A 17,871-nucleotide genomic window follows, 5' to 3' on the forward strand; every position below is an offset into this window, starting at 1 on the left:
TGGGACGCCTGGGTGGCTCAGTTGGTTAAGCAGCTGCCTTCAGCTCAGGTCATGATTGGGGTCCTTGCTTGGCAGGGAGCCTGCTTCTCCCTCTGCCTCTGCCTGCCACTCTGTCTGCCTGTGCTCACTCTCGCTCCTCTCTCTCTGACAAATAAATAAATAAAATCTTAAAAAAAATAAAAAATAAATAAAATTTCAATTTCTGTCACAGAAACCTCTCCCTTTGCCTCCCATCCCAATCCCAAAAAAGTAATGAAACCCTTCTCTGTACCCATAACATGTATTCTCCCACCAGCACATAGGACTGCATTTGTTTTCTTGTTTATTTCCACAAGATTGTAAACAACTCAAGAGCAAAGACCTTTTTTTTCTTTATTCAATCTGTAGTTTTACTGAGCATGTACTATGCAGCCATTTTAGAAAATGAGCATACAGAGATGAATAAGACAATATTCCTGTTCTCAAGGGAATTACAGTTAGGGGAGAAAAGAGGTAACTACAAGATAGAATAAGAGACCTCAGCCTGCACTAAATAAAAGAGGAGGGGTATAGAACCCAAAGTGGGAGGTCAGGAAAACTTCCCAGAAATTGTGTTTGAGCTGTGTTTGAGGGGGGGAAACATTTCATTAATTTTATTTGAGGGTCACAAAAAGAACTTCAGACCTGAAGTTCTCTAGCTGTGACTGCTGGCCGCAGAGCCATGGCCAGGCATCATGAACTGGAAGGCTCAAACCAAATGGATCATTTCTGAGTCTGGATATTTGGGGATGCCCACATATCCTGATGAGTTTCTTCCAGATCTAAGTCATTTACAAAGCACTCATTGGAATATACTAGTCATCACTGACTATGCAGGCAGGGTTTACCTGAATGTCTTTAAATTGTTCCCCCAAAGAGCCCGAAGACCATGATTCAACATTTTAACCATAAGTCATACCTTCTCCAGCTGTACTCATATTTTCAGGACAATGATGAAATTACAAAGTGGTGTCAATGAGTAAATGCCAACATGGGGTGGAGGCCAAGGCATTACTATTTTAGTTTTGATGTGTGGTAAAATATGCATACAATTTGCCATCTTAGCCAATTTTTTTGAAATAAGCTCTAAGCCCAATGTGGGGCTTGAACTCAAGAGTTCCATGTTCTACTGACTAAGCCAGCCAGGTGCCCCTAAATTCTACTTCCACAGATTAAAGAGAGTCCATTGAAATTCTTCCCTTCTTCTGAAGCCTATATCAGCCGTTCTAGGGAAATGCCTCTCTCATTAGGACCCTTCTCTCAGGGTCTTGATGTCAGGAAACAATTCAAGGTAGACTAACTATGATTTCCATGTCTCCAGGGAATAATTTACATCTCACACTGAAACCTAATCCATAGGAAATTCACAGCAAAACTGGAAACCCATAGGCCTTTCCTTGGAACAACTTTTGGTGAGCTGTGTCACCTATCTAAGGCAGATTTTCTTTAGCAGTCAAAATGAAGGGACTGATTAAATGGTATTTATGGTTCTTTTGGCTTTGATTTTCTGTCAGATTAACACTGCTACAGTTGGTTTCATTCTTGGTTATACCTGGGCATTTAAATCAAGATCTGATACTAACATATTGGTTTCAAGTAGATCCTTTCTAAAAAATACTTCAATGCATATTAAACAACCTGCAGCTATAATGGTCTCCACAAGCATTTCACAGCTTCTTCAGAAATCTGATTACAAAACATCCTACATTTCAACTGATTTAATTCAATATCAAACCTGAATATCACAAATGATACATATTCAAATTTAACTATATCTTTAATATTTTGCACCTAAAACAGTGGTGCTAGAAGGAACACTAAAGTAATTTAGTTCAATGCACTTGCATCAGAATAAAGAAATAGGTCCTGAAAGAACCTATTTCAAGTGACTTGCCTATGGTCACATAGCTAGACAGAGAATAAGAACTAAAATCTGTTTAAGAGCTAGATCTCTCTACTTCCTGTCCAGTGTTCCCATTCCATGTTTGCAAATGTACTGTTGTTCAGTCTCATATAACGTCATAATCCGTCTGGGTAACTGTTTCAAATCAATTATTTAGTACAAAAAGGTAATGACCTAGTCACAGTGTTCACCAACTGGGACAAAACTAGATCAACCATGGAAGACAGCCATTCACCTACTTATCCTGGCTGTTTTAACTAACCTACAACAACATTAATGAAAGATAACATATGGAATCCTGGAAGAATGTATCTCGATTTAGAAATACTTAAGGAAATTGGCCTATCAAACTTACTGTAGAAATTTAATTATATTTTCTTTATTTTTAAGATGTTATTTATTTATTTGACAGAGAGAGAGAGAGAGATCACAAGTAGGCAGAGAGGCAGGCAGAAAGAGAGGGGGAAGCAGGCTCCCCACTGAGCAGAGAGTCTGATGTGGGATTCGATCCCAGGGTCCTGAGATCATGACCTGAGCTGAAGGCAGAGGCTTAACCCACTGAGCTGCCCCAAAATTTAATTATATTTTCACCCAAAATGAAATAGCCCAGAGGCACCTGGGTGGCTCAGTCTGTTAAGTGACTGGCTCTTGATTTCGGCTCAGGTCATGATCTAAGGGTTGTGAGATAGAGCTCTGCATCAGGCTCCACACTCAGCAGGGAATCTGTTTGAGATTATCTCCCTCTCCCACTGCCCCTCCCCTCCGCCTGCTCTCAAGTGCACGCTTCTCTCAAATAAATAAATAAATCTTTTTTAAAAAACTGAAATAACCTAATATTATAATCCTAATTTAATGTTTTAAATTCACCCCCTTTTCATGTTAATAAAAAAACTTAAGAGTTTAGATTGTAAAAGTTTATTGATGTGGTCAAAAAGCAAACAGCCAGACATTTGGTTATCTTTGCTACTACAATGTGTCATTTTGAATAGTATTTTTAAAATGCATAACAAATATTCAAAAATTACTAGAAAAGTAAATTAAGAGTCTACATAAGGCACTTCAGATGAAAGCGAACTTCAAAATTTCCACAAAAGTAACTCTAAGTTTAGTAAATCTGCACTCTACAGATTTTAGCCAGAATGCAATTCTTCTCCTTCCACAAGAAAAATGTGCTCTTAAGGGAGACAAAACAAATACAAAAAAGCGTCATTCTTTTGATGCTCATGGCACATCATAGGGAGCTATACAGATTACATGGCAGTAGTATAACCCTGGTCAATTTGTACAAATCAGGGCATCTTCATACAAATGTCATAAGAATCACAGCATAAATTTATTTGGCCTGAGACAATTATAAGGACAGCAGATAAGGAATCCAGAATCACACAATTTATAGGGAAGTAATTAACAAAAAGTGGAACCACTAAAGAGTAAAAAGGTCAACTATATGCCCTGACCTGCCAAATCTTGGAACAAAAACAAAAAAGCCACATAAAATATTTCTTCTTAGGCAATTATATTCATCTCTTCTGCAAATCTCTATGATATAAGACTTCTAGACCACATGGTTAAGTTATTAGATGGTAAATAGTAGGCAAAGTATTATTTTGACATAATACTTTTAAGATTTAAAATTGTTCACAGTCATTATTATCGTATTTCCATAACAGTGAAACTATGGAGAAGGTTATGGCTAGATCTAATGAGAGCCAAAGCAAAAATTTGGACAAAAATTTGGTTAGCATATATGGTTATTTCCACTGACAGAAAAAAAAGACAAAACTCAAAACCTCTTCAAATGTTTACTGTTTCTCCACTTCAAGTGAAAGGATGAAGGCTAAAGTAATAGCAAAAACATAACTTTCAAGAAACAATTTACTTTCTATTCATAAGCAACAACTCAATATATCAGGATATGCTTTTCCCAATTTAGGGGAGTCCTTTTCCTAAATACAAGGGTTAATGAAATACGTTAGAACTGTAATACAGGAATCGACTTAACTAGATGAACCTATTTTTTTCTGTGAGGTACAAATGAAAGAAATGACAATCTCTAATTTGTAGAAACAGTTCAGACCATTTTTAAGTTACACTGATTTTTAGCACTAAGCCACATTTTATTAGAGGGGCCTACCTAAAATAAATTAAGGAGACAGAATGAACCTGAAATCTTTCCAAATAAAAGGAGTTAACACCACACTCATGCAGAAATCATAATCCTGTATTTAGACTTTCTAATGTCTACAGCTACCAAGAAGCATAGCTAGCACTGTATTTCAGTAGGAAACATGAAGGAGGGAGAGGACTGGCTAGTCTTCTTTTCTAAAGGCTAGGCACGTCAGAAGATCACATAGCACATAATGATTTTTCTGCCCAAAAGTAAAGATGTGCAAAGTATACACATCCATGCAAATGTGAAACAGCTAATAATGCATTCCTGATGCATTTGTCTGTAATAGGCATATGTAGGAACACCTGGTCAGGACTATTTTTCCCTACCTTTGGATAACTAAAGCAGTTCTGAACCTTGTTCTAATTCAAATGTAGTTATAAAATTTTTATAATGTACTTAATACTATTAAATTAAATGTTATACATACAGTTCATCAGGGAGGGAAGGTTAAAAGGAGAACTGTATCCAAATACTTCATGATTTTGACAAGAAATTGCTTGTTAAGGCACTACAAATCTTTGGTTAAATGATTAACTATTTAAATCACTTGAAAAAAAGAGGTAATACAAAATACACAAATTTCATTCTTCTTTTCAAACACACACACATATTTTTCATTTTTCAATTTCCATTACTCCAGTGTCTATATATCTCTGGGATCCTTTTTAACTCATCAGAAAGCTGAAACAAAAATATTAAAAAAACGATTAGTCTCTAAAAAAACAATAGGCCTTACTTCTAATAAATATCTTGATTTTAGACAAAAGAGCATTTGGGTGCATGTATAATAAACTTTGAGTATTAATAACAAAAAGGGAGAAACGCCAACATATTTTAAGATAGTCTTAGAAGAGAAGGAAATAGACATAAACTTGTTTTAAAAAAATCTCGTGAAGAGAGACACTGATTAATAATTGGATCAACCATGGTGATGAAATAAGCAATAGAAATCCCAGCAAGATTACCCTTGCATCCCAGTTAGTATTCTATAAAGAAAAATTATTTTAAAATATAAATACACAGAAGAATAAATCAAGAATCAAAGTTCTAGTAGGTTTTGTTCTTAAAATTAAGTTACATTTGCCAGCCCAAGTGTCCATTAACTGGTAAGTGGATAAAAAAGAAGGAAGTTTTGCCATTTGCAATGACATGGATAAGCCAGAGAGTATTCTGCTAAGTGAAATAAGTCAGAGAAAGACAAATAACATATGATTTCACTCATGTGTGGAATTTAAGAAATAAAACAAGCAAAAGGAAAAAAAAGGGGCAAATCAAGAAAAATACTCTTAACTATAGAGAGCAAACTGAGGGTCACCAGAAGGGAGGTGAGTTGGGGGGATAGGTTAAAGTGATGGGGATTAAGGAGTGCACTTGTGATAAGCATCTTGATTTTAGACAAAAGAGGTGTCAATAGGTATTGTATGGAAGTGTTCAATCACTGTATTATACACCTGAAACTAGTATTACACTGTATGTTAACTAACTAGAATTTAAGTAAAAACTTAAAAAGAACTAAAATTAAGTAAGTTTGCAAGAAACAACATGCAAAAGAAGATTAATTTATGATGTTCACTGATTAAAAGGCATCCAGGAATGTCATGAAATAATGAATCAACTAGAGAGTTGTTCAAAATTGTCTACTAAAGGGGCTTCTGGGGTGCCTGGGAGGCTCAGTTGGCTGGGCGACTGCCTTAGGCTCAGGTCATGACCCTGGAGTCCCAGGATCCAGTCCTGCATCAGGCTCCCAGCTTCATGTAGAATCTGCTTCTTCCTCTGACCTTCTTTCCTCTCATGTTCTCTCTCTCACTCTCTCTCAAATAAATAAAATCTTTTTTAAAAATTTCACTTGATATACTTTATCTTTAGTGTTCATAATCCTTTACACAACAGGACAATGTTGTATTAAAAGAACATGAATTATGGTGCCTGGCACTCAGATGATAAAACTCACAACATCCCCCATTATGTAGGTATATTTCTTGTGGCTATTAACAGAATAAAATCAAGAATTTAGATCAGGGGAGTTAATTTCTTCCCTGAGCCTTAGAGATCACTATGAACATTTCAAGACAGTTAGATCTTCTTGAACACTCCTTCCTATACTCTTTATAAACTGGATTCTAAAAAAAAGTTGTTTATGCCATCTAAAGAGCCCTAAAAAGTAGAGGTGTGTGAAGTTTAAAAAAACATTAAAAAAATAATTTGTTCAAGAGAAAATAGGGTATGCAGACAATGTATAAAATATTCTAACCATTAAGTGTTCTTCAGATTTCTAGATTAAATTAGGTGATGTCAGAATAACCCTCAAAAATGTTCCTGAGAAATCACATACTATTGTCCACTGTATCATAATTATCTTAAGTTAACTTTTATAAGCAACACACTTAAGTTAAAGCTTATATCTGCTTTAGAAGCTACAACAGTTTGGAGGTAAAGCAAAAAAAAAAATATTACAAAGCAACAGCAACTCTAATCATTCTAAGTATAGGTAATCACTATGTAAGTGTAAAATAATCATACCTATATGGATATCCATGATATTTAGATCTGAAAATAGAGAGCATCCAACTGAAGAATAATACAACAAGCGCAATACCAGCCACACACATTACTGCAGAAAAACAAAAGTGTAAAATGAGCATGTTAGACGTAATAAAGAACTAGGGCATAAATGGTAGTCTACACTTCCAAGAGTGAAAATTTAGTGGTAAACCTCAACTTTCCAAAAATTTCCATGCCCATTCTTAAATCTTTAGGATTCTGCCTTTCCATTTAATTTGACCGATTACAATACAATAGAGTAGTTCCATTTATATGCTTGTGCAATTTAATTTTGTGAAGTAATAAAGTCATCACAGTCAAGAATTTAGTGTTAAAGGAGCACATAGGTGGCTCAATAGGTCAAGCATCTGACTCTTGATTTCAGCACAGGTCATGATCTCAGGGTTTAAGATGGAGCCTTGGGGCACCTGGGTGGCTCAGTGGGTTAAGCCTCTGCCTTCCGCTCAGGTCGTGATCTAGGGGTCCTGGGATGGAGTCCTGCATCTGCCTCTCTGCTTGGCAGGGAGCCTGCTTCCTCCTCTCTCTCTCTGCCTGCCTCTCTGCCTACTTGTGATTTCTGTCAAATAAATAAAAAAAATCTTAAAAAAAAAAAAAAAAAGATCGAGCCTTGAGTACTGCGCCATGCCGCAGAGCCTGCTTCTCCCCCTCATCTTCTGCCCCTCCCCCATGCATGTGAGCATGCTCACACTAATAAATCTTTAAACAAAAAAGAATTAGTGTTAGAAAATTTTACTTAGTCACTTAGTCACTTAATAAATTTCTTCTATAGCGTTAAATGTGGCCTTTTGTGTGTGTTAATACAGCAGTTGAAGTTCTAGGGAAACGTACTTATTGGCCGACACTAAAAACCTTGTCTTGTTATACTTTAGGGAGCAATTCTTTTTCCTTTTTAAATTTTCACACAATATAATTAGGTGTTAAAAGGTAAATGTTAAATATATTTTTAATGAGTATTAACACATGACACAAAATGTGGTATGGATACTGATTTACAGACATCTGGGGCACCTGGGTGGTTCAGTGGGTTCAGCCTCTGCTTTCAGCTCAGGTCATGACCTCAGGGTCCTGGAATTGGGCTCTCTGCTCAGCAGGGAGCCTGCGTGCCCCCTCCCCACCGCCTCGCCTGCCTCTCTGCCTACTTGTGATCTCTGTCTGTCAAATAAATAAATAAAATCTTAAAAAAAAAAAGACATCTAACAACATCATTGTGACACCCTCACTTGAAAGTACTTTATTCATTTATAGGTAACTACACCACCTACATAAGGAACTCATTCAACGTGGATTCCTCATTTGAATAATGAGGGGGAAATACCATGAATCTTGGTCCTAAATTCACACTCTCTCCATTAATCTCATATGCTCTAGTTTAGCATAGCAGTTAACAACCTTAACTTTGGATGCCGATCCCACAATGCTCAGGTATGATTCTCATAACTTGAGGCTCTTTCAAGTCCTGAAACTAAGACTGGCTAAGAAGCATAGTGGTGGGGATGTGGGAAAGCATGTGTTCTACACCCATGGAAATTCTAGGGAAACATACTTATTGGCTGACTCTAAAAACACAATTTTTAGTCTTATTATACTTAGGGAGCCATTCTTTTTCCTTTTTAAATCTTCACATAATATAATTAGGGGCTAAAATGAAAATGTTACACATATCTTTTAGTAAGTATTAACACATGAGCTATTGTATAAGTCTTTTTTATCTAATACACACACACACACACCCCTGTGTGTATATATAGTATCAGTGTATTTACATTTGTATTCTACTTTTTTCACATAATATATCTAAAAGTGTTTAGGGCAGTTTCTGGTAGATAACAAATATTAAATAAGTATTTGTTATTATTAGTTGTGATTATTCTAATGTGCCACCAAAGTGTTTTATAATTAATTCATACTACCAATGTAGCATTCAGAGGGCCTTTTCCCAATAATGAATACTGAAATAGGCAAATTTTTAAAAGTCAGGTAATGAAAGGATTTATACCGACTGGATACAAAATTGATACATTAGTTCTACTTTTGTAATATGTAAAAATTCATTTCAATTCAGCAAAATAAGAATCTCCCAAATTTAAAATCCAATGTCATCACATTTTTTCAAATAAACAAGTACACTATATTTAGGAGGTTAATTTGATGACATACACCCTTTTAGCCATAAAGGGAAAACTCTGACTTAAACGTATTTTATATGAGTGAAATAAAATTACACTGTTAGCATTTCTTTGCAACAAATACCAATGTGTGAATATTTTAATATATAAAAAGTCCATCCAAACCAATATAAAAAGTACTAAGGATAATATATAAATGGCAAAAGACAAAGACTTTTTATAGAAGTGAAAACACAAACAGCTGATAAACATTCAGAAAAATATTCAACTTCGTTAATAACCAAAGTACAGGGGTGCCTAGGTGGTTCAGTGGGTTAAGCCTCTGCCTTCAGCTCAGGTCATGTTCCCAGGGTCCTGGGATCGAGCCCCACATTGGGCTCTCTGCTTGGCAGGAAGCCTGCTTCCCTCCCTCTCTCTCTCTGCCTGCTTCTTTGCCTACTTGTGATCTCTGTCAAATAAATAAATAAAATCTTAAAAAAAAATAACCAAAGTACAAAATAACATTTGCCCCTTATCTGATTAGCAAGTACACACACACACACACACACACACACACACAATTTTTAATGAGCTTAGCTAATGCTGACAAAGCATCTTTAAATACCACTAGTAGGAATCTCAACTGTAACATCTGGGGAAACAATTTAGCATCATCAGTTTAAAATATCAAGGGGATTAAAAATACTACTACAGAGGTATGATAAAAGTCATTCTACTTTTAGGAATCTACCTTAGAGAGTTCATAGAGAATAAAGCTTAGTATACTACGATAGTCACTAAAGAAGTATTTATTATAATGGAAGTTTGAAAAAAACCTAAATGTTTGACAGAATCAGAATAGTTAAATTACAGCATACAGTACAAATTTAAAATTATGTATAGGAAAATATTTATTAGTAAATTATTTAACTCCAGTTTAAAAGTGGGGGTGCAAGATTCAAAATTTTATACAGAGTTTTAAATATGTTTTTACAAATGGAAGAAACTATATTAAAACATTAAAATTTTTAGCTTCTCAATAATGGAAATAATGGGTAGTTCTCCCCCTAAATGTTTCATAAATCAGATTTCCACCCCACATTTTTTACAATAAGCGTATGTTACTTTTTAAATAATCAAGTAGTAAAATAATATACCTATAACTAAGAGGGGGAAGTGATTAAGAGGACATTGTTTTCTGTATTAAAGGCAGAATTGTTATTTAACATTGTATGTCAACTATACTTCAACAATAAAAAATAAATTAAAAAGGTAGACCTTATATTTTGGCATATGATATAACTTACTTTTTCGCTTTCCAATATCCATGTCAGATGTAGCAGCTTCACATAACAGCACCATCCCTAAGGTAACACCACCATCTTAGAAAAACTGTTTAAGGAGAAATTCACACAGATAGAAAAGACATACCACTTTAATATTTCTGTTCTTTCATGAAGAAAATTATAATGAGAAATGCCTGGGTGGCTCCGTTGGTTAAGCAGCTGCCTTCAACTCAGGTCATGATCCCAGCATCCTGGGATCGAGTCCCACATCAGGCTCCTTGCTCGGCAGGGAGCCTGCTTCTCCCTCTGCCTCTGCCTGCTACTCTGCCTGCCTGTGCTCTCTTGCGCTCACTCTCTCTCTAACAATTAAATAAATTTAAAAATCTTTAAAAAAAGGAAAATTACAATGAATATACAAATCTTCAACTTTCAATTAAAAAAAAAAAAAAACCCTGTTACTAAAATAGGGAATCCTTATGAATGTATTAAATGTCACTGGAGGGGTACCTGTGTGGCTCAGTCAGTTAAGTGTCTGCCTTTGGCTCAGGTCATGATCCCAGGGTTCTGGGATCGAGTCCCATGTTAGGCTCCCCACTTAGCAGGGAGCCTGTTTCTCTCTCTCCCTCTCCCTCTGCCTGTTGCTCCCCCTGCTTGTGCTCTTTCTCTCTCTTTCTCTCTGTCAAACCTCTGTCAAATAAATAGATAAAATCTTTTTTAAAAAAAAACTTCATTGGATTGTTCTCTTTAAAATAGTTAATTTTAGGGGCGCCTGGGTGGCTCAGTGGGTTAAAGCCTCTGCCTTCGGCTCAGGTCATGATCTCAGGGTCCTGGGATCAAGCCCCACATCGGGCTCTCTGCTCAGCAGGGAGCCTGCTTCCTCCTCTCTCTCTGCCTGCCTCTCTGCCTATTGTGATCTCTGTCTGTCAAATAAATAAAATGTTTAAAAAAAAATAAAATAGTTAATTTTATGTTACGTGAATTTCACTTTAATAAAAAAAGATGGGTGATTAAAAATACAAAATAAGGGGTGCCTGGGTGGCTCAGTTGTTGATCCCAGGATCCTGAGATTGAGCCCCACATGAGGCTCCCTGCTAGGTGGGAGGCCTGCTTTTCCCTCTCCCACTCCCTTGGTTTGTGTTCCCTCTCTCACTGTGTCTCTCCCTGTCAAATCAATAGATAAAATCTAAAAATAAATAAATAAATAAAATGGAGAATCTTATATCTGTACACCATAACAATTATTTACTATGAAGGTATAATAAAAAAATATTAAGGTTGGAAAATTACTTCATTTGTACAAATGAAAATCAGTATTGTTAACAAATGTCCCACTATAATTTAACAGACGAAAATACAAGTTTTTCTGACAAGTACTTTGAAATAACCTTCCTGGACATGCTTGCATGTATTACTCCAACCTTGTATATACTTTATTTTATTTTGTTTTTTTGGGAGGCCTGAATTCACAACCCTGAAATCAAGACCTGAGCTGAGATCAAGAGTCAGAGGCTGAACTGCCTGAGCCACCCGGGTGCTCTGATACATTTTAAAAAACATTAAATAGCCTTTTTGCATATTCAACCACCCTCCAGAAGTGAATACACTTGAAATGCGCACCATTTGGACAGAACAGTAAGTAATTTTTATTTGAAAAATAACTTTTCAAAACCTCTCCAGAATTTCAACAATCAACCTCTAAAGCTCAAATTACTACTCAATTACCTAAGTTTGTCCTATTCCAATAAAAAAAGAGAATCCTCTATGTCATCACCTCATTTTGATTCACCTTAATAAGGAAACTACATAAATACAAAATACACCTACTCATGCAAATAGGTTATACGTGGCATGGTTGAATGCTAAAATAAGCAAAGTTGAATTTTAAAAGCAAATACAGTATGTTCTAGTAGAAACGAGATTTACCCTCCAGTTTGGTTAATACAAACAGCAGTTAAAAATGCCCAAATCAATTACATGTACACACATGCAAATTGTACGCTACCGCATGTGGGTATGAGTAAGCAGAAAGGGAAAAACAGGTGTTCGGATAAGGCCTGAATTTATAATCAGCTCTATACTTTGTCTATTCATCTCTTCACTACCATCTTGCCCTCTCTCATCAATAGCCTCTTTTTAGGGATGATACCCATTCATCATGCTTTTAGTTGCTTGGACAAGTTGTTTTCTCCAATGATTACTTTTTCTTACTGAGGTTCTTTATATCCAGATACATGCAACGATTGATCATTTCTATAGGCTTTTGTTACAGGGTACCTTTTTTTTAAAGGTTTTATTTAGTTATTTGAGAGAGATAACGAGAGCATAAGCAGGGGTGGGAAAGTGGGAGGAGGAGGCTCCCTGCTGAGCAGAGAGCCCAATGTGCCACTCGATCCCAGGACCCGGAGATCATGACCTGACCAAAGGCAAATGATTAACTGACTGAGGCATACAGGCACCATGTTACAGGGTACTTTTGAATAATGGTTGAGACTTGTTTTTGGAATGGTTTGTTTCGTATCATGGTCCATACGTATTTTCTTTGAATGAGCTTTCTATCTTACAATATACCACCAATGTCTTTGTGTGCTGTTCTCAGTTATTGAGAGCTGTGATGGGGCACCTGGGTGGCTCAGTTGGGTAAGTGTCTGCCTTCAGCTCAGGTCATGATACCAGCATCCTGGGGTCGAGTCCTGCACTGGGCTCCCTCCTCATCGGGGAATCTGCTTCTCCTTCTGTCCCTTCCCCTGCTCACGCGGGCACTCTCTCTCGCAAAATTAAAAAAATCTTTAAAAAAAAGTTGTGATGCGCTGCTATACATATTGTTTCATTCTATTTATTGATTCTTTATTTTTTAAAGATTTTATTTATTTGAGAGAGAGAAAGAGCAGGGGGAAGGGACAGAGGGAGAAAGAGAAGAGAACCTTAGGCAGACTCCATGGTGAGCATGGAGCCTAATGCAGGGCTTGATGCCATGATCCTGAAATCACGACCTCAGCTAAAATCACGAGTTGGACCTTAACTGACTGAGCCTCCCAGGCACCCCTTAATTGATTCTTTAAACTTTTTCCGACACTGCCTACTATATGCCAGGTACTACTAGCTGCTGGAATTAAAAAGCTGGACAAAATATAGACCCTTCCTTGGATAAACTTACAATCTAGTGGTGGATATAAGTGATGAGATAAATAATAAATACCTAATCACTATTAAATACTACTATGGGAGAAATGAATAGAAACTAGAGGAAGTAGTATTTTTTTAAAAAAAGATTTTATTTATTTATTTGACAGAGAGAAATCACAAGTAGATGGAGAGGCAGGCAGAGAGAGAGAGAGAGGGAAGCAGGCTCCCTGCTAAGCAGAGAGCCCGATGCGGGACTCAATCCCAGGACCCTGAGATCATGACCTGAGCCGAAGGCAGCGGCTTAACCCACTGAGCCACCCAGGCGCCCGAGGAAGTAGTATTCTATAACATACAAGAACTAAAAGAACTACCAGAATTAAAGTACATTATATATGATGAAGGCAAAGACATTTGCATAAAATGAGGCATAATTCCAAAATTCTGGGAAAATGTTTCAATTATGTACTTTATTATTGTTCAATCTAATTTAAACAATGACTTAAAATTTCTTTTCCTATTGAATTAGCAGTTTAAAAAATGAGAATATATAATGATAGTTAGGACCTGCCAGAGCTATCAGTACACATATTCTGACAGCAATCCTCCTTCCCTTTATTTAGCAAAACATTTTTGGAAAATAGTTTGGACAGAACACCAAGGAAAACTGTAAGATTTGTACACTTTGTTTCAAATCTTACCTTTGGGAATCTGGAGATATGCCTAATTTTTTTAAAAGATTTATGCATTTATTTATTTGTGTGTTAGAGAGAGAGTACAAGCAGGAGAAGCTGCAGGCAGAAGAAGAAGCAGGTTCCCCACTGAACAAGGAGCCTAGTGTGGGACTCAATCCCAGGACCACGGGATCATGACCTGAGCTGAAGGGAGATGATTAACCGGCTGAGCCACCGAAGCGTCCCACCAAATTATTTTTATATCCAAGTAAACATTCTTTACAACATTCAACAATAGAAGAATAGGGGTGCCTGGGTGGCTCAGTGGGTTAAAGCCTCTACCTTCAGCTCGGGTCATGATCCCAGGGTCCTGGGATCGAGCCCCACACTGGGCTCTCTGCTCAGCAGGGAGCCTGCTTCCCTTTCTCTCTCTGGCTGCCTCTCTGCCTACTTGTGATCTCTGTCTGTCAAATAAATAAATAAAATCTTTAAAAAAAATAGAAGAATAACTGAAATATGATACACCCATTATATAAACATTAAGAATGATCACAATTTTTCCTTTTCCTTGCCTATATTTTCTTATTTATCTGTAATTCTCATGCAACTTTTGTAATGATAAAAGACATACAACTATATAGAAAAGATATATTAAAAAGCTGAACTGCATACAAAGTCTGTCTATACTACAAAAAAGGAGCTCCCCCCAAAAAGATACAACTAAACAAAGAATGCAAGAGACTATGCAAAAATAAACCTAGATTTTAATATTAGGGTTTTATTTTTTTTAAGATTTTATTTGACAGAGAGAGAGAGCACAAGCATGGGGAGTAGCAGGCAGAGGGAGAGGGAGAAGCAGGCTCCCCACAGAGCAGGGGGATCCTGATGTGGGGCTAGGAACCCTGGGATCATGATCAGTTGCTTAACCAACTGAACTACCCAGGCACCCAATATTAGGGTGTTAGATCATGAATGAAGATTATCTAATCCACTGTTTTATTTTTTTAATTTAAATATATTTGAAGTATAATTCCATTTGTGTAAAGTTAAAAAATAAGTAAAACTAATCCATACTGTTAGTAGTCAGGATAGTAGTTACTTTTAGGTAGGAAGGTAGCAATCAGGAAGGGGTGATGAGATTGGGAATGCTTTGGGGTATGAGTAGTTTTATTTCATCAACTGGGTGCTGATTACACAGTTATGTTCACTTTGTGAAAATTTATCAAACTGTACACTGCACTTATGAACTGTGAACACTTCTGCATGAATACAGTAATTTACATAAAGTTTAAAATGTAATTTTTTTAAAGATTCTATTTATTTATTTGACAGAGATCACAAGTAGGCAGAGAGGCAGGCAGAGAGAGAGGAAGCAGACTCCCTGCTGAGCCTGATGTGGGGCCTGATCCCAGGACCCTGGGATCATAATCTGAGCTGAAGGCAGAGGCTTAACCCACTGAGTCACCCAGGCACCCCTAAAATGTAATTTTAAAAGTTGCTTAGTGGATCAGGCAACTCATGTAGTTTGCTTTATTAATCATGTAGTAAGTTTTACAATATCAAAATAATGATCAATATGTGGATATTTTCTAAACTTATAGCTACTAGTTAGTAGTCTTCTTATTCTACTAGTTCTTATCAACATGGTGAGTTTTGAGTTTTGAGTTTTTAGGCTTTGTGGCCACTAAAAAAATAAGGGATTTTCAGTCTTCCATAAAGTTTCCTACCTCTAAGAAAGTTAAATAGCTTTATTCATTGTCTCACACCTAGTGAGACACAGCATTTAAGGCACTGTCTTATAACCTGTAAACCCCTGTTTATCTCAATACTATAAGCCCCTTAGACAAATCATGCATTCACAGTCACTAGCAAAATAACTGCTCAGAAACTATCACCCAAACCTTCCTGACCATTACCAAAAAAAGTAAAAACAAAATAAGGAAAAAAAAAATCACCCTGAAAAAATATTCCCATTTTGTATCTGATTAACCAAATTTATAAGAAATGCTGTACTTCCAAAAAATAAGACTATTGGGAAATAGCTTCTGAACAGAAGAAAAAAAGCTTCCAAGACAACCTACGAGGGTGGCAGGATGGCTCAGTCAGTTAAGCATCCAACTTTCGATGTCTGCTCAGGTTATGACCTCAAGATGGTGGGATCAAGTCCCACATCAGGCTCTGCACTCAGCAGGGAGTCTTTCTCTTTCTCTCTCCCTCTCCCTCACCCTTCCTGTCACTCATGCTCTCTCTCTAAAAATAAATAAAATAAATCTTTTTTTTTTAAAGGGCAACTTATGGAATGGGAGAAGATACTTGCAAATGACTTATCTGATAAAGGGTTAGTATCCAAAATATATAAATAGATTACGAAACACAACACCCCCCCAAAACCCCCAAATAATCCAGTTAAAAAATGGGCAGAAGATACGAATAGACATTTCTCCAAAGAAGACATACAGATGGCCCGCAGACACATGAAAAGATGCTCAACATCACTCATCATCAGGGAAATACATATTAATACTACAATGAGGTATCAACTCACACCAGTCAGAAGGCTAATTTTAACAACACAGGAAACAACAGGTATTGGCGAGAATGGTAGAGTAAAGGGAACCCTCCTACACTGTTGGTGGGAATGCAAACTGGCTCAGCCACTCTGGAAAACAGTATGGAGGTTCCTCAAAAAGTTAATTCATTGTCTATGATGTAGCAATTACACTATAGGTAATTTTTGTATCCAAAGGATACAAAAATATTTATTTGAAGGGATACATGTACCCCCATGTTTATAGCAGCATCAACAATAGCCAAATTATAGAAAGAGCCCAAATGTTCCCTTACTAATGAATGAATAAAGAATTAGTATCTATGATGGAATATTATTCTGCCATAAAAAAGAATGAAACCTTGACATTTGCAATGACGTGGATGGAGCTAGAGAATATTATGCCAAGCAAAATCAGTCAGTCAGAGAAAGACAAATACCATAAGGTTTCACTCATGTATAGAATTGAAGAAACAAAAGAAACAAAAATGGGGTAGAGAGGCAAACCAAGAAACAGACTCTTAACTACAGAGAACAAACTGATGGTTACCAGAGGGGAGGTGGGTGAGGGGGATGGGTGAAATAGGTGATGGGGATTAAGCAGGGTACTTGTGATGAGCACTGGGTGTTGTATGTAGGTGCTGAATCAGTGAATTCTAGACCTGAAATTAAATTTACACTCTATGTTAACTAACTGGAATCTAAATTAAAACTTGGAAAGGAAAAACTTGCTCTATTTCTTTCTCTTTTAAAAGATTTTATTTATTTATTTGAGAGAGAGAGAGAGAGCACAGAGGGAGAGTGAGAGGCAGAATCAGGCTCCCCACTGAAGAAGGAGCCAATGCAGGGCTCAATCCCAGGACCCTGAGATCATGACCTGAACGGAAGGCAGCTGCTTAACCTGCTGAGTCACCCAGGAGGCGCAAAACGATATATTTCAATAGGTTTGCAATCTGCTCCAAATGTATCTGAAGCCTTAAGTTATGTTTAACCTTTAGGCAGAAGGAAAAAGTAAGAATATTCCAATTTCTTAAATGTCTTATATAATTATATTTAAAAGTTAGGACAAAGCTTAGGAGAGAAGAATATTGGCAGCCCTACAGTGTTAAGGAGACCATGATTAAGGTTCAGGTTCCACCAGAAAGAATGACAAGATTCATTCACCAGGCTCTCAGTTGAAAGCCATGGATGGAGAGGATGGAGAAAATGGGAGAAAAACAATACTGAATATATAGTAGCCAAACATTTTCCAAAATGAGTAAGGGTACTAACCCACACATTAGGAAGATCTGCAATTCAGAAAACAGGAACAACAGAAATAAAACATTAGGAGAAAAGTCTTAAAATCCATCAGAGAAAAAGACACACTGCCTTCAAAGAACAATAATAAGAATTAAATCTGATTTTTCTCAGAAACTATGGAAGTAAAAGACAATGAGATAACATTTCCAAAGTGCTTAAAGAAATATAGAAATCTATACC

At 36.6% G+C, this 17,871-nt stretch overlaps 1 protein-coding gene across 1 annotated transcript in view; it reads right to left on the bottom strand.

The window, feature by feature from the left end:
• Positions 1–4,431: 4,431 nt before the first annotated feature.
• MAGT1 (magnesium transporter 1) overlaps positions 4,432–17,871 on the bottom strand; it is a 79,867-nt gene continuing 66,427 nt past the window's right edge. Inside the window, exons 8-10 of the mRNA XM_059157480.1 lie at positions 10,069–10,143; positions 6,615–6,705; positions 4,432–4,775 (exon numbers count right to left, since the gene is read on the bottom strand). Coding sequence (XP_059013463.1) covers positions 4,760–4,775; positions 6,615–6,705; positions 10,069–10,143 — 182 coding nt within the window. The 3' untranslated portion in view covers positions 4,432–4,759. The remainder of the gene's footprint in view (positions 4,776–6,614; positions 6,706–10,068; positions 10,144–17,871) is intronic.

This window comes from Mustela lutreola, chromosome X (assembly GCF_030435805.1).
Source record: "Mustela lutreola isolate mMusLut2 chromosome X, mMusLut2.pri, whole genome shotgun sequence".
In the NCBI taxonomy this organism is placed as follows: domain Eukaryota; kingdom Metazoa; phylum Chordata; class Mammalia; order Carnivora; family Mustelidae; genus Mustela; species Mustela lutreola.